Below are 19,735 nucleotides of genomic sequence, written 5' to 3'. Positions count from 1 at the left end.
GAGGGCCTCCCCTGCTCGCCCAAGAAAGGCTGGGGGGGGGGCGGGGCTCCCCCTGCGAGGCCCCATCGGGCCACCAGACGGCGGTGTTTGGGGCCCCAAGCCGAGGCCGGTCCCAGTTCAGGAACACGCGGAGCCTAGAGCAGGCCAGGGGGCGGCGCGCCCCGCTTTATTGGCGAGCGCGGAGCGCGGAGCCGGGCGTTCGGGGAGGGCCGCGCGCGGGTGGCCGGTGCCGGGGCTCCCGCAGCCGCTACAGCGAAGACAGCGTCTTCCCCGAGGGGACGGACTCCGCGGGCGCACGCGGGCCTCCGGGGGGCGGCGGGTGCGCGGCGGGCGCGGGGGTCCGGCCGGGGAGGGACGCCGCGCGCCGCCTGGGGCCCTGCAGCCGCTGCCGCCAGCCAGAGGACCAGCTCCTCCAGGACTCTAGCGGGGCCTTCCACGGGGCCTCCCTGTCCTTCTGCCCCGCGGGCGGCGGCTCCCGGCGGGACCCGGACGGCCGGTCCTCGGGGGCGCCCGGGCTCGGCGCGTCCTCCGCGGACGTCGGGTCCTGGGGCGGCGGCCGCCTCCTCCCCGGGGCCCGCGTGTTCGCGCGCGACCGGAGCGACTCCCTGGCGCCCGGCTCTGGCTCGGGGGCCGCCGCGCGCGCTCCCAGCACGTCGCCGCCGAGCGCGGGCGCCTTGCGCAGGCTGGTGCCCTGCGTAATGAGGTCCGCGTAGCCCTCGCGGTGGGAGAAGGCGTAGCTGGAGCGGCGGCCGCGCGACCCCCGCTGCGGGTAGGGCCCGGGCTCCACTGCCACGACTTCCTCGCTGGGGACCTCCTCCCCCTCCTGCGGAGCGGAGCCCGAGGTCACCGGCTGCCCCCGCTCTCGGGGCACCTGCCCCCAGCCCGCGCCACTCAGAGCCCTTCCGTGGCCGCCACTGACTGACCCTTCCCTACCCGGAGAGCCCTGAGACTGACCGCGGTCCACCCCGTGTCCTTCCCTGGGACCGACCCCCGACCGGCCGCCAGCGGCCTGGGGTGCCCTCTGGTGGCAAAGCCAGGACAGGGGCGCGTGGGGCAGAGGAGGACAGGTTCTGGCCACGTCTGGGTCCTTTTTTCCAGCCAATTCTAGGGCCCATCGCAGCTGCAACCCGCCCTTCTAGATCTGGGGTTTTTCCATTGGGTTTTTTTCCCCCATTCCAACACAAAATGGGTCCCTTTAGCCCTCTCTAAGCGCACAGCTCCCCAGCGGGAAGCACTCACACTCCCAGCCTCCGTTTTCAGAACTGTCCATCCCCCCCACACAGAGACTCTGTCCCCACAAAGCACAGACTCCCCAACCCAGCCCCAGCCCCGGCTCCCACGCTCTCCTCTCTGTCTGTGCGGTTGGGACTCCTCTGGGGCCCTCCTGGGAGTGGGGTCCTGCAGGACGGGTCCTTCTGGGTCTGGCTGCTCTCCCTGAGCCCCGTGTCCTCGGGGTCCCTCCGCGTGTGGCAGGGGTCAGGGTCCCTCCCTTCCTGAGGCTGGACCGTGTTCCCATGTGGGGATGGACCGCGCCGCGTGTCCTCCATCTGTGCATGGACACTGGGGCACTTCTAAGTCCCTTCTCTTCCCTAAACCATTTCCAAGTTGCTCTGTCACCTGGACCCCCAAACCCCCATCACCTGGGGGAGGGTCCTGTTATTGGTCCCCCGAGGGTCCTGGGCTTGTGCCTGGGTCTCCATCCCTCCCACTCCCAGCCCCTCGTCTTGAAGTTTCGGCTCCCAGCATAGGCTCTGGCTGAGGGGATCTCGCCCCCTCACCTTGGGGCCCGCCTTCTTGAGGGCCTGGCAAATGACGTGGAGGGCCAGTGTGGGTAGAGTGTTCAGGGACACGTTCAGCAGAACGACCAGCAGGATGGAGGGCTGGGACAGCACGTAGCGGTCAGCATCTGGCAACAGGTGAGGGTCACAGCCCAGCCCCGGGTGGAGCCTCCCCAGAGCCTGCCGTGTGCCCCCTCCTGCTGACAGCCCACCTGCCCCCTCTCCCTCTGCCCCCAGGACACCTTTGTGCCAACTCCTAGAAGGCACCGACCCCCCTGCATGGCACCGCCGCGTGCCCCTGTGAGAACACAGAAGCTCGGAGAGGGGCACGGCGGCGCACGGACAGGGACGTACCCGTCTCCAGGGCCCGCCACCCCGTCCCTGCTGGGGGCTCACACAGAAACGGGAAGGTCTTGGGTGAGATCTGGAAGAGCCAGAGGCTCTGGCTGACCAAAGTCGCAAGCACGTAGAAGAAGAGACTGAGGAAGACGGCGAGCACGGACAGCACCGTCCAGTATCTGATGGCAAGTACGACCTGAAGGGGCAGGAGGGTCAAGTCGGGGCAGGGCTCCATGGAAGTGCCCGGGTCCACGGATGGCACCTGCTAAGGAACCCCTGGCAGGGTCACCGAGCAGGCACCCCTGGGTGGCTCATGTCCGAGGCCCCCCTGGGGCTGGACAGGCTGGGGTCCTGCCTACCTCCATGGTGATGGACAGCAGGCCCGACATGGCCACGACCACAGCGAAAGACTGATAGTCGCTGAAGCTGACGGGCCCGGCCGAGTCGTGGCTGACCCACAGGGTCATGAAGAAGTTGACCAGGGAGGTGACCGTGCCATGGGCAAGGGCCTGGAGAAAGACCCAGTAGTTAAAGAGCTCGTCCTTCTGGCCTGCGATGTACAGCTCGGGCAGCTCCAGGCTCCGCTCGGCACTCACGTCCTGGGAGTGGGGCAGGGAGGGGGCAGTGGCAGGCTCTTGGGACCAGGGGGGGGAGTGGGGCACAGCCCCATCCCCGCGCCAGGCCCCTGGGGCGGACACGGAAGCATCTCCGGGGAAGGAGGAGACAAGGTGCTGCTCACCTGCTCGAAGAGCCCGATGTAGAGGACGGGGAGCGTGCTGTACAACAGGTTGAAGAGGGCGAGGAACCAGCCTTCATACAGAGGCTGGCAGGGAGGACATGGAGGGGGCGTGCGGTCAGCCTTCCGCCAGCCGGGGAGAGGAGCAAGGCTTTACCCGAGGGGACCACCCAAACCAGCTGGACCCCTGGGGAGGCTTCCAGGCGCACAGGGAAGTTGAGCTACAACGAAGGCTGGTGTTGGACCAGGGCTGGGCTGTCTGAGTCCGGATGAAGAGGGGAAGGTGAGAGGCAGAGCTGAAAAGCAGGGTCTAACTATTGCAAAACTGCACCTTCGGGGCCTTGTTTTAATGGGATGGCTTCAGTGTAGAAATATGGCGGGTGGGGGGATGGCTAGACGATGCAGGGTTTTCGGGTCATTTTAGGGTTAGGGGAACTAGGTGTGGAAGAGGCCTCCCGACGACAAAGCTGATCCGGTTACCAGACACGAGCTCTGGAAACCCCTGAAGGGCCTTCTGGTTTGGAATAAGTAAGTAAAAACAAGAACATTTCCAAGAACCAAGTTCCTCAGGTTGGAGAAAAGAACCCGCAGTGAGTCCATGGGAAAGGCTAGGCTGGGCCTCGCCCCGCGGGCCCGGAATCGGATGGACAGCTGGGGGCTCTCAGTGTTCAAAGTACACACACAGAGGAGGACAGACAGACACGGGGCAGACACGGGACAGGTGTGTGTCTCCACGGGGGTGACACCCATGCACTTCCAGCTCCTGCCGACTGAGCAGTCCAGAAGCGGCCAGTCCCAGCAAGCGCACCCGGCACGTAGAGTCTGGGGTCTGACTACCAGGACCCAGGTCTCCCTATGGGAAATGCAACAGGAGTGTGGGGCCTCCCGTGGCCCCAGAAAGCGGGGCTGTGCTCAGAAAAGAGCAGGCACGTGTAAAAGGGACAAATCAGGGACGATCAAAGCCACAACGTATACAGTAGAAGAAACAGCCACAAGTCTACACTGATAGAAATAGACATTGGAAAATAAAGAGAAGAGTAAGCAGTGGTTCTTCCAGTTAACAAATGTGAGAAAAAACAACAACTACTAAACGCTGGGCAAAGATCCTGCTTTCCTCACTGCACTGGAAGTCATCGCCAGAGCAATTAGGTAAGAAAAAGAAATAAATGCTATTTAACTAGAAAAGGAAGAAGGAAAACTATCTCTATTTGCAGAGGACATAATTCTATATGAAGAGAAGTCCCAAAAGGGTCCCCAGAAAGTTATGAAAGGCAGTAACCCGATTCAGCAAAGTTGCAGGGCACAGACCGAAAATCAAAACCTCACTTCTGTTTCTAGACACCGGCAAGGAACAATCCCAAAAACAAATTAAGAAAACAATTCCACTTCTAGAAACATCTGAAAAATATCTATAAATAAAAAAGTAAAAGGAACAAACAATACATATTTATCCAGGGTGCATCTATAAAGCCCCCCTCAAACCCCTGGGTTTCAGTGACGGGGAGCTCACCCCCTCTCACAGCTGGCCCTTTGCAGACATGTTCTTTCATGTGGAGCAAATCAGTGCCAGGGAACCTCGTAGAGCTCCAAAGGGCACCTGTCATGTTCGCCATGATACTGCCTAGAGCCTTACAGTCAGCGACCCAGCCCCCACACTGTTCTCCGGGGCCCCAGCTCTCCCCTTGGGTCCCCTAGATGGAAGGACATGGGGGCATCTGCCCTGCCCCCGCTTCAAAGCTCCAATTTGCCAAGTACCCCTGAGAACGCTGGGCCCAGAGCGGATATGTGGCTGCTGCCCTGGCAGTGCCTACGCAAAGCACACCTGGGCGGAGAAGCCGTTGTAGAAGGAGAACCAGATCTGCACCATCATGCTGGCCGCCGTCTTGTAAATGAAATAGCGCAGGAACTTGCAGACCCGCATGTAGGACCAGCGCCCGTGCACCAGCAGCAGCCGCTTCAGGAAGCAGAACTGGGCCAGCACATAGTCGCTGTTCTGCACGGCCTGCATGCCCTCCTGCCCCGCCAGCCCCACGCCGATGTCCGCAGCTGCGGGGACATGCGGCCGGTCAGCCTCTGGCCACCCCCGGCCAGCCAGCCCGACCCCCGCCTGCCGCCCACCACCCACTCTTGATCATGTTGATGTCGTTGGCGCCATCCCCGATGGCCAGGGTCACCACGCGCTGGTATTTCTTGACCAGTGCCACAATCAAAGCCTTCTGCTTGGGCGTCACGCGGCAGCAGATGACCGCCTGGCACTGGGATGCCAGCTCCACGAAGGCCTGCTCCCGCCGCACCTCGGGGCTCTCGCTGGTGCTGGTGTTGGAGCCCGTGACCTGCGGTGTGACCGTGGCCCTCAGCTGGATCCCGAGGATCCGCCACATCAGGGACAGGCGCCGGTCCTGCAGGAAGTCCTCCCTCTGCTCGTCTGGCTCCTGCCACGACTCGTCCCCATCTTCGTTCACGTTGTGGACCAGCACCCGGGGCTCCTTGCGCAGGGACAGCAGGAGCTGGTCCTGGCCATGGAGGGGGCGTGCAGGAGTCTCATCACTCTCCCTGCACCCCTCCGCTCCGGGAGTGCCCCAAGCCGGCCCTCCTCCCGGGCCTCGCGTCCCAGCGCCGGCCGGACTAGACTGCGACCCTCCGAGAACCGCCTCTCGGCTGCTCCTGCTAGCCCCTCCCCAGTCCCGGGGGCTCTGCCAGCGGCCCTGAGCGGACACTGACCAGTAACTCCCCGCTAATGACCATGGCCACCTTGACACGTGGCAGGAACAGGTTCTTCCGACGGCCTTTACCAAGCGGCAAGTTGTTGTTGGTCTCCCAGGACGCCTCCAGGATGCGGCTGCAGGGGCCCACCTGGGCTCAGCCACGCGGCGGGCGCAGGCTTCCCTGCACCCCCTTCCGGCTGGGCCTGGGTCTCCCACTCTGGGAATCCAGCCAGGCAAGGCTGAGGGCCCCCTGCAGGCCCCGGGAGCCCCGCGAGCCCCGCTTCTGCCCCGGTGCAGCCCCAGCCCCAGCCCCACGTCTTACACGATCTCCTTCTCCTCCAGGATTAGCATGCTCTCCGAGAGGAGCTGGCAGGCAAACCCGATGTTCACCGCGGTCTCTGCAAACCAGCCCCGCTCAGCACCGCTCAGCACCCTGCGGTGGCGACCCAGCCCCCCCACATCAGCATGCCCCTGCCCAGGCCAGCCATGAGGACTGGCTCAGAGGGAGGCACGGACTCGGGCCGCCAATGGCAGCCGGCCCTGATGTTTTTGGCGGCAGCTGGGAGCAGAGGGGCCCCCACTCCCGTCCTCCAGCCGGGGCGAGGCTCCTGGAGGAGGGGAGCCTGGGGGCCAGGGCCAAGCGGTCACTGGATGTGGCATGCCTAGGCCCCCTGGAACTTCTTGGAACCCACAAAGATGGTTTAATTTCTTTTAAAATTAGAAGGAGAAAAAGCAGCAGCAGCTTGGATATACTTGTCTTTACAGGAACGCGGCCGCGAACTGACATCTTGACTATTTTGTCCGTCTGTGCCCGGTGCCCACGTGAGCCCTGCCGCCGCCTGGCCGCGTGCACGCCCAGCGGGCCCCAAAGAACCCGCAGGGGAGAGGAGGGGATTCGGGGCTCTCAGGACCCGAGCCCTGCGCAACCTCCAGCGTGCCCCGAGTTCTCGGAGCCCTGCCCGACCCATCTCTCGCAGGGGGGCAGGTCGTGAAGGACAAACGCTCAGGAGAGCTCGGCCCAGTGCAGGCCCCCCCGGCAGGGGTTGGGGGGGCAGGGGACCCCGGCACTTTGAACAATTCCCCTTTCTCCCGTCCCCGGATGAGGTGGGGGGCCGTGCTGGGCCCAGCTGTGGGACAGGCTGTCAGGGGCGTGCCAGTCAGGGGAGGAGTCCCTGCCCACCGGGCCCCCCTCTGCGTGGGGCCGGGCCGCCCTGGGACCCACCTTGCTTGTCCCCCGTGAGCACCCACACTTTGATGTTCCCCTGCGTGAGGCACTTGATGGTGTCACAGACGCCGTCCTGCAGTCTGTCCTCAATGGCCGTGGCTCCCAGCAGCTGCGGGGGGGGAAGCCTGAGCGGGGACCTGGCCCCCCAGCAAAGGTCGGGGGTGCCGGCCCGGCCCCCCACGCTCCACGCACCTGGAGGCCCTGCTCCATGTCCTCGTACACCTGGTGCAGGGCGTGGGCCCGGTTCTGCAGCAGGACACTGGCCTCCTGGTGTCGCTGGCGCCACTCCTCGTACGCGTCCTCCCCTACCTCCTTGTACGCCAGGCACAGGGTCCGCAGCGTCTGCTCAGCGAAGGACTGGGGGCCAGGGGCCGGCACCGCCCCGTCACCACCCTTCTCCCCCAAACTGCACCCCATGCTCCGCTCCGCCGGGCCTCCACATTTGCCCCTGCCCTCCCTTCTGCTAGGAGCACCTCCCTTCGCCTCCTACAACAACTTCTGAACATTCCTAAGACCCTCCCTGCCCCCCGCCTTGGTCAGCCCCAGGCCCTCCCTGTCGTCCCTCTGGTTAGGAGTGTCTGGACCCCTTCCCCGGCCCCAGGTTTTCTGCCCCAGTGGGCATTTGTTCTTGACTAGAAGTGGGTCTGAGAGGCCGGCTGGGGCACATCACAAGGCAGCGGTGCGAGTATGTCACTATTCTGCATGTGTTTCCCGGGCTTGGAGTCAGAGATCAGAGGCCCCCCCCAACTCCCTCCCCCAGCAGAGCTCCACACTGCCCCCCACTGCCAGCAGAGAGGGCACTGTGGAAGCCCCCAGTGGAGGGACACATGACGTTCTTTCCATAAACACCCCCACTGGCCCCTGCACCAGGTGATGCCGCAGACCTAGCAAAGCCCTTAGGGAGCCCTACAGGGTCAGGGCTGGGTCAGAGAGAGGACGCCTGACATGACAGGACAGCCTTGTTAGGGTTGGGGCAGGAAAATCTCCCTGGAGGTGATCACATCTGAGACTTGAGGACTAGAAGATCCTGAGCCACAGAGTGGAGGAAGGCATTCCAAGCAGAGGGGTTAGGAGTGCAAAGGTCCTGAGGTATCATCTGAGCAAGGGGCAAACTGTAAGCCAGAAACTGGGGTCCTGGGAAACCCCCCGGGGGCAAGGAGATACCAGGCTAGAGAGACCAGCAGGCAACAGAGCCTCAACGGCTGGGCGATGGAGTTTGGTCATCACCCATGGAGCAAAAGACTCGAGGCAAGGAGGGCTGCGCATGTCTTAGACCCCAGGCTTGGCTAGGAGAAGGAAGCAGTGTCCAGTCTAAAGCCCAACCACAGGGTGTTTTTGTGTGACTTAGAAAAAGATGTCCCCTCTGGACAGATAGAGCTGAGAGTTCAGTTCCTTCCCAGTCCGTGTGTGTGCAGGCCTACCTGTGCACGCTCACACTGGGGGAGGTTGGGAAGTGTGCAACCTGGACAACTGTACATGGCCAGCAAGGGTACCTTCCATTTCTCTACACACTCTCCTCCTCTGTCCTTGTGCCCTCACGCCCCCCCACAGCCCCTCCTCCCACAGGGACTCACAGCCAAGGCCTCCTCTGTGGCCCACTCTTTCGTGCCTCTCTTGTGCAAGCGCTCAAAGATAACGACATCAGCGCCTTTGGTGTAGAGGTAGATGGAGCCCTCAGGGCTGCGGACTGCGGAGGGAGAGGCCCGGCTGCCACACGCTCTCCCCTGTGGCCCACTGCCCCCGGGGCGCTGGCACTCACCCAGTACGGACATGCGCTTGCGTATGCTGTTGAAGTCCATCATGGCCAGAACCTTGTACACCCGCTTCTCCCCCAGCTCCATCACCGTGATGCTGTCCTGTGTGCGTGCCACGAACACGTACCCGAAGTTCCGGGCCGCCGTGACCAGTGCCTCCTCGTCAGGGGATGCCGCCTGGTACACCAGCTGGTCTGGTCAGGGAGGGAACCACGAGCTGGGCAGGGCGCCGTCCCCGGGAGCCTGCCCTCCATCAGGACCCGCCACTCCTCTACAGCGGGTCCTGCCTGTGTCTCCAGAGCACGGGGCTAGGAAACAGGCCCAGAAGACGGTCACAGACGTCTCCCAGGCTCGTGTGACCTCTCAGCCTGGTAAAGGAAGGCGGGTGCTTGGGCCCTGGTCCTAAGGGCTTCATCCTCCCAGCAAGAACAGCTCTCAAGTCACAGCCTGGACACCCCGCGATCCAGAAGATAGTGGAAGGGGGCCTGGCGGTGGGGCTGGGCCATCTCTCAGGCCAGGAGAGCGGGCCAGGGGCCCGGGGGAGAGGGCGGTCGCACTCACGGTCCTCCTCCTGCACCATCACAGTGTGGCAGATGGCCAGCAAGCGCCAGAACTCGCGCACCGTTTTGTCCTCGTTGTCCCGGACGGCACATAGGAGCTCAGCGTTTTGGTAAAGCAACTTCCCATCAGCAAATTCGTTCCAGAGGTAGGGGTTCTCCTGCAGTGCCGGAGCGCAGCACGTGGGCTCTGAGTGCATCCCTGCCCCCACCACTGCATCCCCCACCCCCGCATGACCCGGCGGCCAGGGCTCACCTTATGTGGGGTGTCCTCCTCTTCATCGGGGCCTGGGGAAAGACCCCCCTATCAGGCCTCAGCTCCCCCGGATCCACGGGGACCCCACAGCCCCCAGTCCCCATAGTCAGGCTTCCTGGGGCCACCAGATACAGCGGACAAGCTGGACCTGGGGCTCTGGACCCCACACTCCAAGCCACCAAGGACCCCCAGCCTCTGCTCTGCCTTCTGTACAAAGGAGGCCAAGGCACAGCCACAGTTTCTGGGGGTCCCAGAGGGCAGCCAGAGCAGACAGCTGCACGGAGGGCTCTCCATGGTCTCTCCTTACAACTTGGACTTGGCTGCCTATTTGGAAAAATTGGGTGGTTCCACACGAAAACCTGGGTCCGCGGCCCTTCTAGAAACATCTGAAGACCTAGCGGGGGATAGATACTGCCCACGGCCGACCCCGCTGCTCCCTCTCACCCCTCGGGCCCTGGCTGAAGGTGGGGTGCGGTTTCTAGCTCTGTCTCCCGTGGACCACCCAGGCGGGCCCTCTGTCACCTCCCCGGTGCCACCCCTGGGCCCTGGTTTCCGGAGAGGACAGATGAGCCCCGCCTGGCACGGTCCCCGCAGTCTGTGAGCTAAGAACGGCTCTCCTGTTTCCAAAGCCCAGGGAAGACTCTGACCTCGTGACACCTCACGTGACACCTGGAATGGCCCATGACTGTCCGCGCAAGCTCTGGTCATGAAGACCCAGAGCGGAGCCCCGTCCCGCCGTGGGGCAGGTTCGAGGCCAGTGACGCCGGCGTGGGCAGCACGGCCGGCCGGCGGGGGGGCAGGGGCACCCACCGTAGGTGACGCCCCCAATGCAGCATTTCTTGAAGGTCATGATGTTCTGGGTGAGCGTGCCGGTCTTGTCCGAGAAGACGTACTGCACCTGGCCCAGCTGGTCGTTGAGGCTGGTGCTGCGGGCCCTGGCAGGCTCGTCCTGCGGGACGTAGTACATCTCCACATCCCAGTTGATGAACATGCTGTTCCCCAGGTAGATAAACTCGACCCTGCAAGGCACGCCGGGTCACGCCCCAGCCCCCACGCCGGCAGGAGGGCGGGGGCTGGGGGGCGGCGGCCGGACCCACATGATGAACATGGCCATGGGCACCATGACACTCAGCAGGATGAGGAAGCCCCAGAAGATGAAGAAGGTCTCCGTGGCCGCGCTGTACAGGTACCGGGAGGACATGTAGTAGTGCCTGGCCTTGAACTCCCTCACCTTGAACCAGAAGCCCAAGCTCAGGGCCATGGAGACCAGCACCAGGGACACGAAGATCTGCAGGGAGGGAGGGAGGTGGTGGAGCCCCGGGCAGCACATGGGTTCCCCCGGAGACCCACCAGCAGGGACACGGGGATGGCCCCCTCCCCAGCCAGCCCTGCCTGCAGGCCCAGTAGAGGGGTCCGGGGGGGCGGGGCGGGGGGTCTGCAGGGCGGCTCTCATCTGGCCCTGTGGCCGTGATTTCATTTTTCTTCTAAAGATTTTATTTATTGGGGTGCCTGGGTGGCTCAGTGGGTTAAGCCTCTGCCTTCAGCTCGGGTCATGATCTCGGGGTCCTGGGATTGAACCCCGCATCGGGCTCTCTGCTCAGCAGGGAGCCTGCTTCCCCCTCTCTCTGCCTGCCTCTCTGTCTGCTTGTGATCTCTGTCAGTCCAATAAATAAATAAAATCTTTTAAAAAAAAGATTTTATTTATTTATTTAAGAGAGAGAGTGAGAGAGGAAACATAAGCAAGGGGAGAGGCAGAGAGAGGGGGGAAGCAGGTTCCCAGCAGAACAAAGAGCCCAATGCGGGGTTCGATCCCGGGATCCCAGGACCATGACTGGAGCCGAAGGCAGAGAGTTCACTGACCAAGCCCCCCAGGCGCCCTGATTTCTTCAGTTAACTTCAAAAGAGATAATTAAGGGAAAAGTTACGGCCGTTAACTGTCAGTGGAGGGAGGCGAGCCTGTCGTGACCTCCTGCAGATCTGGAAAACATCGAGATCAACATTTCCTTCCTAAGGACATTCCTGCTTGGCCCTTCTCTTACGGGAAGGCTCTGGTCCATAGCCCCGTGCCAGGATCAGGCTGTGGGTCCGCACCGCAGGGCACCCGCTCCCCTCCGCACCCCCGCCGGGCGCAGGCCTCACCAGCACCACCAGCCGGTTCACCAGCCGGTCGATCTTGGTTCTCTTCAGGTGGATCCTGCCACAGTTCTTCATGATCTTGGTGTCAAAGCCTGCGGAGTCAGCGTCCGCTCACCCCCGCCCACCTATCTGCTCGTCCCCTCTTTCCCTCCAACCGCCCCCACGTCCGTCCGGGGCACACCCCTCCCGTCTTCAGCCACAGCGAGGGCGCTGGCCGCCTCAGACCCTTCTACGCTTCAGGGACCCAGGCCAGGCCGTGTGACCTCTTGCCGGTGACTTCGGGGACCCCCGCCCGGTGCCGTACCCGCATAGATGACCATCCCGTAGCAGGTGTCCGTGTTCCGAACCCTGCAGCCGCGCAGAAGCATGTTGCCGCTGTCCAGCGGGTGCTTCCTGCCGTTCCAGTCCAGGCACCCCACAAAGTGGTGCAGACGGCTGTTGGGCTCTTCACACACCACCTTGCCTGTGGGCAGCGGCGGGCAGGGAGCCAAGGGCTCGGCGTGGCTGGGCCGCCCTCCCGCTCTAGCCACCCTCACGGGGCCGGCCCTGCCCCACGCTGCCCCCACAGACTCATACCCCCTCAGAGAAGCCTTCCCCTTGGAGCCCCCTTGCTCATGGGTAGGACCCTGGGATGTCACGAGACATTCACTCTGGGGCGGGCCCCACTGACGTCTGTGAGCTCCGTGGAGGGGAGGGGGAGGGGGCACCGGCCTTGTCCTGGTCACGTTGGGGTCCCCAGAGCCCAGCCCAGCCCCCAGCCTACAAGGTCTGCTCAGTAAACCTTTGAGGGGGAGAAGGAAAGGACACCTCCATCCAGCATCCTGAAACCACAGGGGACAAATGCAGAGCACTGCAGAGTGTTCTAGGTGGTAGGAGAGGGCCTTTCTGTCATCACCGCACAGAGATTGGGGGTTCCAGCCCCAATTATGTTTGAGAAAATAAACTGAGGGTCAAAGGATGGCCCAGAGCAGGGACAATGAGGGGTGGTCTGGGACCCCAGCAGGGAGAAAGCTGGGGGGCCACAGGCCTGCTGCAGGACTGAGAGCCGGAGCTGGTCCTGAATGGAGATGGGAGCTGTCCACGGCAGGCCTGGAGGGGGGCAGGAGAGCCAAGGGGCAAGCCTGGGACCCCCTCACCTCTCTGAACCCAGTCTCCCCGCTCTGAAAGGTGGGCCATGCCTCGCAGGACCCCCCCGGGGCAGCTGGGGCAGGTGGAGGCCCAGAGCGAGGTGTCGGGATGGGACAGCAGCCCTTCGCACAAGCAAGGCTTTTCCCGGATGCGGTGACAGACCAGCCATGAGCTCAAGACCCAGCTTCTGCTCCGTGACCCGTTAGAGTAACGTGCCTTTCCAGCACGCCAGGGAAAAGGAAAGTAGCCCCTTGCTGGGGTGTGACGAACCCTAACGGTACCCCCAGGGATGAAAGGTCCTGCTTTCCAGGCAGCAAAGGAGACACGCCCAGGACTCCCTGTCCCGTGGGCCCTTCCCACCCGCACGCACGTCGTTAGCCACGTCCACCGGCTGCCTTCTCGCTTCAATAGCGAACATGTTTGGCTTTCAGCGGCCGCGTGTCATAAGCCTGACAAATGCCACCCTTCGTGCCGTAACCACAGAAAACGCCCTGTGCTTATGCTGATGGCAGGGCCGTGACACGGGCCCGGGGCAAGCCCGCCTCTTGAAGGCTACTCCGGCCCCCAACATCCCCGAAACCCAGCAAGGTGGGGGGATCTTCTGCGCCCACCGCACCGGCGGAGGCCCAGAAGGGCCGAACGGGTCTGCGGCCGCTCACCTTGGAAGGAAGCCATGCTCCTCACACTGGTCAGCTCGAGGTGGGTGACCAGCGGGGCCTGCCGGAACTTCAAGTTGGTCTCCCTGGAGATGAGACGTGGAGCGGGTGGAAGGCGGGGGAGTTCTCGCTAAGCCCCTAATGGGTGCCAGCGGCCAGCCCGGAGGCCGGGCCCAGAGAGCAGGGCCTCGATGCTTCTCTGTTCGCCGAGGTGGCACGCAGAGCACGCTAGGGCCCCAGGGACATCGGTGTGAAGGCGGCTGCTTGCCGGCCCTGCTGGCTTGCAGGCACCCCACAAATGCTCACGGGGCAAGCGAGCAGCAGGCCCAGGCAGGCGTGTGGTGCCAACTCCCCGGCTGCTGGGGAAGGTCTCGCACCCGGAGCCCCCAACCCCTGCGGTGACCCCGGCTCACCCGTCAATGTCTGCGGTCTCCACGTAGCACAGACTGCTGGGCTCCGTGCTGGCCAGCAGGAGCAGGTCGGCCTGGCGTGGGGTAGGGGAATGGGGAAAACAGCACTGCTGGGGGGCAGGAGGAAAAGGAGCCGGAAGCCGCCCCCCGACCCGCCCCAGCTGCCAGCTCACCGGGACGATGTTGTCTCTGTGCAAACAGACCACGTCTCCCACACACAGGTTCGCCCATTTCTTCCACAGGAAGCTGCAGGGGTGGGGGTGGCGGCAGGTGCGCAGGGGCGGGGGCTCCCACGCCCAGACTGCACCGCCCCCTGCTCAGAGAGGTCTTGGCTCCAGCAGCCCTCGGTCCTCCCGGATGGCCAGGCGGCCCTGACCCCCCACTCCCAGGTTGCTCTCAGGCCTCCCCCACACCACAACCCTTCAGACCCTCAGCCTCCACCCCTACTGCTGGGCCCACCCAGGCTTGGGGGACAGGAGCTGCCAGAGAAGTTGGGCTGAGAAGCCACAGAGAAGTCACCACTGGACTCGAGCAGGACGTCCAGGAGCCGAAGCTTCTGGGCACTCTGCCAGCGGCTCCTCCCTGTCGCACATCCCCCCCACCAGCGCTGGAAAACACTGGCCGCCCCCACCATCCACCCACCGTCCACCAGGCCGCGGGGCCTCACCTCTTCCCCACCAGGATCTGGCAGGGTCTGTTGTTGATGAGCCTGTCGCTCCTATGTCGCCCCTGGGCTGACAGGGGCCGGGTCAGAGGGACGGCCCCAACCCCTCCCGACCGCCCCCACTGGCCCTGGCCGCCCGGTAAGGGCCCACATGCAGAGAAGCCATCCACACAGGCGGCCCCTGTCCAGAGCAGGAGGCGGATTCTGCCTCCTACCCTCTGCCCGCAGGAGTGCCTGCCCCCACCCCTACCTGCCCCTCGCCAAGAGCCGCACGCCCCCAGCCACACTCACGATGTCGTCTACCAGGTCGCGGGTGGCCCGGATGACAAGGAGGCACACGAGTGGGGCAAAAAGAGTGAACCAGGGCAGCGTGGAGATCTCAGGGAAGCCCTGCCGTGGAGGGGGGGGTCATGACAGCCCGTCCCCCCCGGCGCCACCCGGACCGTCTCCCCCTGCCCTCACACCCAGCACAGCCAGCCTCTCAACCCGGCCCCCAGGTCCACTTGCTGACCACCTCAGCCAGGGCCAGACCTCAGGACGGCCACCTTCTGGGCCCTCTGGCCCTTCTCCCCGCCCCGAATGCTCCCCAGAGCAGTCCTTTCCCCTCCGTGTCCAACTGCCCACAGACCAGCCTGGCTAGGTAGTCCCTGTCCCCATCCCTGGCGCCCACCACGTGCAGTGATGTCACCCCCCAGTCCCCAGGTGCTGAAGCCACTGCCAGGTCCCTGATGCCTAGCACAGGACCTGCACACAGTAGGTGCTCAATGAGCTTTTATTGGATCTTTACTCAGAACAATAGGAGATGACCCGGGTGAGGGTCAGGATGCTCTGGATACAGGCTACCCTCTGAGAGAGGGAGAGGACCCGGCTGGAAACCAATCCCCCTCCCCGGGACCACCCCGGCAGTGGGAAGTGGTCCAGCAGGTTCTGAGAACATGCCCTTGACCCCTGCTTCCTCCTTGCCTTCTGGGGTTGACTAGGAAGGCTGCGGCCAAGAGGTCAGCTGTCCATGGGGGCAGGGGACATGCCCTCCTTGGACTGGAAGGAGCCACGCAGGCACCCGTCATCATTCAACATACATGGAGCCCCTCCCCTGTGCCAGGCCCTGGGCCGGGCGGTAGGGCCCCAGCAGCTAGTGTGGGGCGCCAGACACGGACCCACTAGCCACACAGGCAACAGTACAGTTAAACTGCCCTGGGTCTCCAGAACCCTGGGGCAAGGGTGGTCAGGGACGGCTCCCCAGAGGAGGCAGGGTGAGCCAGGGCTGACCCTGAGGGCTGCCCCCACCCCACCCCACCCCACCTGGAGAATGATGATGAGAAGGAAGTAGAGGTTGGAGATGCGGCAGAACTGCTCATACAGGTTCAAGGGCAAGAAGGAGAAGACGTTGTACTTGGCCGTGTTGATGACATTGCTCTGGAACGGGAGCCAGCACAGCATTACCGCCCAGGCCGGGGCCCCCACCTACCCTGCCCGCCTCTTGGCCGCCCCAGCCTCGACCCTGCAGCTGCTGAATACAAGGTCCTGACCCCGAGTTTACTGAGCGCCCGCTGAACGCCAAGCCTGCAGCCAGCGTCTCTGAGCCCCGCCGGGTGCGAAGACCCACGGCGGGAGCCGCGTCCCCCCCGGGGTTGCCCAGAGTGAGACGCACGCAAGGGGCTCGGGGTAGAGCCCCACTGACGCACTGCCTTTCCAAGGGTTCTGAGTAACTCATGTTAACTCCAGCTGGGGCGGGGTGCAGGCGGCCAGGGACAGCGACCCGGCACAAGGCTCAGAGTGGGGGTGTGGGGTGCCACGGGGGAGGGCGGGAGCCGAGGGCCTGGGTGCGCACCTTATGCTTTTGCCTCTGCCAACACAGGAAGCTCTTCTTGAACCGGTTGTTGTAGGCCCTGCTGTTGGCCTTCACCTCCCAGGTGAACGCTGAAGCCGGGGGGAGCAGTGCGTGGGTGGGGCAAGGCCGCAGACAAACACCGGCTGACACCCCAGGGGACGGCTAATGGGCCCCCAGGGCTCCCGGCACGGGGCACACTCAGCGCGGCCAGGGAGCCGGTTAACAAGCAGGATGACCCCTGCAGCCCCGACTCGCTCCCTCCTCCAGGAAGCTTGCCAGACGCCCCCCGGATCCGAGGAGTGGGCCCCGGCCCCACACCCTGGGCCAATCCCTAGAGAACAGGCTCTGGGAGACCCCTTCACACCCGTTTCTTCTGCAGAAGGGGTAAACGGAGGCCCAGTGAGGGGCTCCCAGGTGACGGGCTGCAGGCCCTAGGTTTCAGTCGTCAGGTGTGGGACCATCTGTAACCCAAGGAGAGCCCCATGCTGGGTCTGTTGTGTGGGTGTGGGGGGCCTCTTCAGTCCCCCACCTTGGCCACTAAGCTTCATGGAGCCCCTCCCCACTCCCTCAGACCCAGGACATGCACCTGAGTTCTCCTCCTCCAAGTCCTCTCGGTAGGCGAGACTGCCCATGCTGGTGGGGCTGTGGGGAGAGAGACCAAGGTCACACCAGGGGCCCAGCCCTTGCTGGACCAGCTGGACCACTGTCCCATTCTCTGCCCTGCCAGAACTCAAGGGCTAAGACTGGACCCTCTAAACTGCCACTTCCCATGACCACCAGCTGTCCCACCACAAGGCCCTGAAGTCCCAGCCACTGGCTGCGTCCTACTCCGGGTTTCCTCAGGTCCAGTGGGGCCCAGGCTGACCCCCACACCTGCAACAGCCTCACATCCAGCAACCCCGGATCAGGCATTAGAGCCCGGCCCTTAGGAGGACCCCACCACCCGTCCTGGCGTGCCCACACCCACCCCTCCCAGGCCGTCCTGCCACCCCCTCCCGCCCCAACCCCAGCTCCCCACATGCCCAGCCCACTTAGGCGCTTCTCCGTTTGCTGACTGACTCAGTGGCCCCAGGGTCCCATGTTGGATCTGGAAGCGTGTCTATGAGGGCTGAGCTACGCAGAGGGTCTGACCGTGGTCTTGGGACAGCTAACCATGATGCGGGAGATGGGGGCACACACCATGCCTTTCACGGAGCCTGGAACGCTCCCGCCGCCCACTTTACGCTCAATTCTTGCTCTCCCATGCCAGGAACTGGAGTCTAACCGGGGACCCTCAGCAGCTCCCCGAGTGACCCCCCCCCCGCACCCAGCACTCGGCACCCCCCACCCGAGCCCTTGCCGGCTGTTTCTTCCACCAGGAGTAGCTCAGCAGGGCAGCCTGGCCGGGGCCTCCTCACCCTTCTGGTCTCAGTTCATACTTCTTAGACCGACCCCGCTTGTTCAGACGGCTCCTTGGGGCTCCCCCTCTGCCTGGAGCGTCCCCCATCCCAGTGCTGATGCCCCCTCTCTCCTCTGCTTCTCTCCCTGTCTGGGCCGCCTGCTGAACTCAGAAACGTTCATGACAGACACAGCGTCTGAGTCAACAGCGTCCCCAGGCCCCGCGGGGGAGGGCCTGGCTCTGAGCCAGCTCCCTGGCTCCCCGGAGCCTGAGCCAGGCCGGCGCCCTCACCAGATGAGGAACAGTGAGGCCCAGGGTGAGCAAGGCTTAGGGGAGACCCAGCGGGGGTCAGGTGGGCCGCAGGAATGCCTAGGTGGCCAGAATGCCCTCCAAGGTCATGCGGGGGCAGGAAGTCGCCCCCTGCCCCCAGGGCTGGCTGCCCCCTGCCTTCCACCCTCGGCTCACCAGAAGACTCGAGCATCCCGCAGCGGCGGTGGCCCAGGCGCCGGACACTCCCTGGACGGGAGACCTGGGTCCACAGCACCCCGGGCGCTGCGGCACCCCCACTGGACTCCGCCCCGCGCGAACCTCCAGCGACGCCCCGCCGCGGCCGCCGCGACCTCACACCCCCAGGCTGGGCGGAGTCCAGAGAGGGTGCGCGGGCGCCCGGGGACGCACAGCAGCAGGGGCGCCGCCGCTCACCTGCGCGGGCCGGGGCGGGCAGTCCGCGGGTGGCCAGGGCGGTGGGCGCGGCGCAGCTGTTAGCCCGGTGCCAACCGGCCTGAAACGGGCGCCGCGGGCGCGACCGAGGGGCGGTCCCAGGGAGGCCTGGGGGCGGGGCCTTCCAGAGCTGGGCGGGGCCGGGATGGCCCTGGGGGTGGGGCCTTCTAGAGATGGGCGGGGCCTGGATGACCTTGTCAAACTGGGCGGGATCCGGGCGGGGCCAGGATGGCCCTGGGGGTAGGGCCTTGTGCAGTTGGGCGGGGCCAGAGCCCCCTGGGGCCGGGGCTTGGCAATTAGGCGGGCCCCAAGGGGCGGGGGCGGGGCGGCCCCGGGAGGGCGGGGGGTGCGGCTTCTCAAGCTGGGCGGGACCCGGGCGGAGCATGGGTGGTCCTGGGGGCGGGGACTTGCGAAGTTTTGCGGCCCAAGGGGCGGGGCCGGGGCGAGGCTGGGTGGAGTCTCGCCGAGAGCGGCCTGTTCGGGGCGGAGCACGGGCGGGGGTTTACCGGGCGGAACAAAGCCAGAAGTCAAGAGGGGGCGAGGCGGAGCCTCACCGAGAGGACCAGGGTAGGGGGCGCCGGTCAGAGGTGGAGCCTGGGGCGGTCTCTGCAGTAGTGCGAGCCAGAGGAGGGGCGGGCCCAGATCCAGGGCTGGGGCTTTGCAAGTTGAGGGATGCCAAGGTAGGGGCAGGCTGGGGAGGGTCAGTGGGCGGGGCCTCGCACAGCAGGGCCAGGGTACCATGAGCTGGCAGTTAGGAGCGGGGCCTCCGGTGACCTGGCCAAGGTTGGATGGGGCTGGAGTGGGGCTGGGAGCACGGGAGAGACGCGCAGGTGATGTCCCAGCCGTGTGCCCGGGGTTGCACCCACTCATCCTGTACTGCCTAGCGAGCCCCTTCTATGCACAGGTGCAGTGCTGCGCGCAGGACTGGGGAGGCCGGTAGAGAAAGCCCATGAGGTTCTGGCCCAGGGTATGCCCACCCAGCAAGCAGCTGGACCCCAGGGCCCTTCCTGAAGGTGACAGGGGTAGGAGACGGCCATGGGGGGGGGGGTCATCGCCAAGCCCCAGAGGTGGACTACTTGACCCAGGATGGGAGGGGCTGCTGAAGCTAGGGCCCCCTGCCTGGGGCTCAAGGGGAGGGGCATACTCGGGCAGACAGGAGAGCCGAGTGAGTGCGGTCTTTCTTATTTTCACTTTTTTTTTTTTAAGAATTTTTTTTTTTTTTTTGTCAGAGAGCAAGCGAGCAAGTGAGCACAGGCAGACAGAGTGGCAGGCAGAGTTAGGGGGAGAAGCAGGCTCCCTTCCGAGCAAGGAGCCCAATGTGGGACTTGATCCCAGGACGCTGGGATCATGACCTGAACCGAAGGCAGCTGCTTAACCAACTGAGCCATCCAGGCGTCCCTATTTTCACTTTTAGAAACCACCTGTAGTGTTGAAAGTAGGAAGGTAGCTGGTACTGGGCACT

The 19,735-nt window shown here is 64.5% G+C and overlaps 1 protein-coding gene across 5 annotated transcripts; it reads right to left on the bottom strand.

The window, feature by feature from the left end:
• Positions 1-148: 148 nt before the first annotated feature.
• ATP8B3 (ATPase phospholipid transporting 8B3) lies at positions 149-18,382 on the bottom strand. Of its 5 annotated transcripts, none has more exons than XM_047709855.1 (28): positions 18,019-18,248; positions 16,762-16,817; positions 16,176-16,264; positions 15,647-15,760; positions 14,636-14,734; positions 14,348-14,409; positions 13,854-13,926; positions 13,684-13,754; positions 13,274-13,356; positions 11,791-11,949; positions 11,490-11,578; positions 10,448-10,638; positions 10,161-10,369; positions 9,351-9,382; positions 9,099-9,255; positions 8,543-8,731; positions 8,358-8,470; positions 6,976-7,140; positions 6,781-6,892; positions 5,881-5,956; positions 5,575-5,692; positions 4,979-5,366; positions 4,676-4,899; positions 2,857-2,940; positions 2,477-2,716; positions 2,175-2,313; positions 1,779-1,906; positions 149-823 (listed from the first exon to the last, which is right to left on the bottom strand). In XM_047709855.1, the coding sequence occupies exons 2-28, from the start codon at positions 16,805-16,807 to the stop codon at positions 248-250; spliced, it is 4,026 nt and encodes a 1,341-aa protein (XP_047565811.1). In that variant the 5' UTR covers positions 16,808-16,817; positions 18,019-18,248; the 3' UTR covers positions 149-247. The 5 variants fall into 5 exon arrangements, with proteins under 5 accessions (XP_047565811.1, XP_047565801.1, XP_047565835.1 ...); XM_047709845.1 differs by lacking the exon at positions 18,019-18,248 and adding an exon at positions 18,256-18,382 and having other exon boundaries at positions 150-823; XM_047709879.1 differs by lacking the exon at positions 18,019-18,248 and adding an exon at positions 18,256-18,382 and having other exon boundaries at positions 150-823; positions 2,477-2,626.
• Between the last annotated feature and the right edge of the window lie 1,353 nt (positions 18,383-19,735).

This window comes from Lutra lutra, chromosome 1 (assembly GCF_902655055.1).
Source record: "Lutra lutra chromosome 1, mLutLut1.2, whole genome shotgun sequence".
Taxonomy (NCBI): domain Eukaryota; kingdom Metazoa; phylum Chordata; class Mammalia; order Carnivora; family Mustelidae; genus Lutra; species Lutra lutra.
Note: the sequence above shows the minus strand (reverse complement) of the source record. Positions and strands in the feature narration are given on the sequence as shown.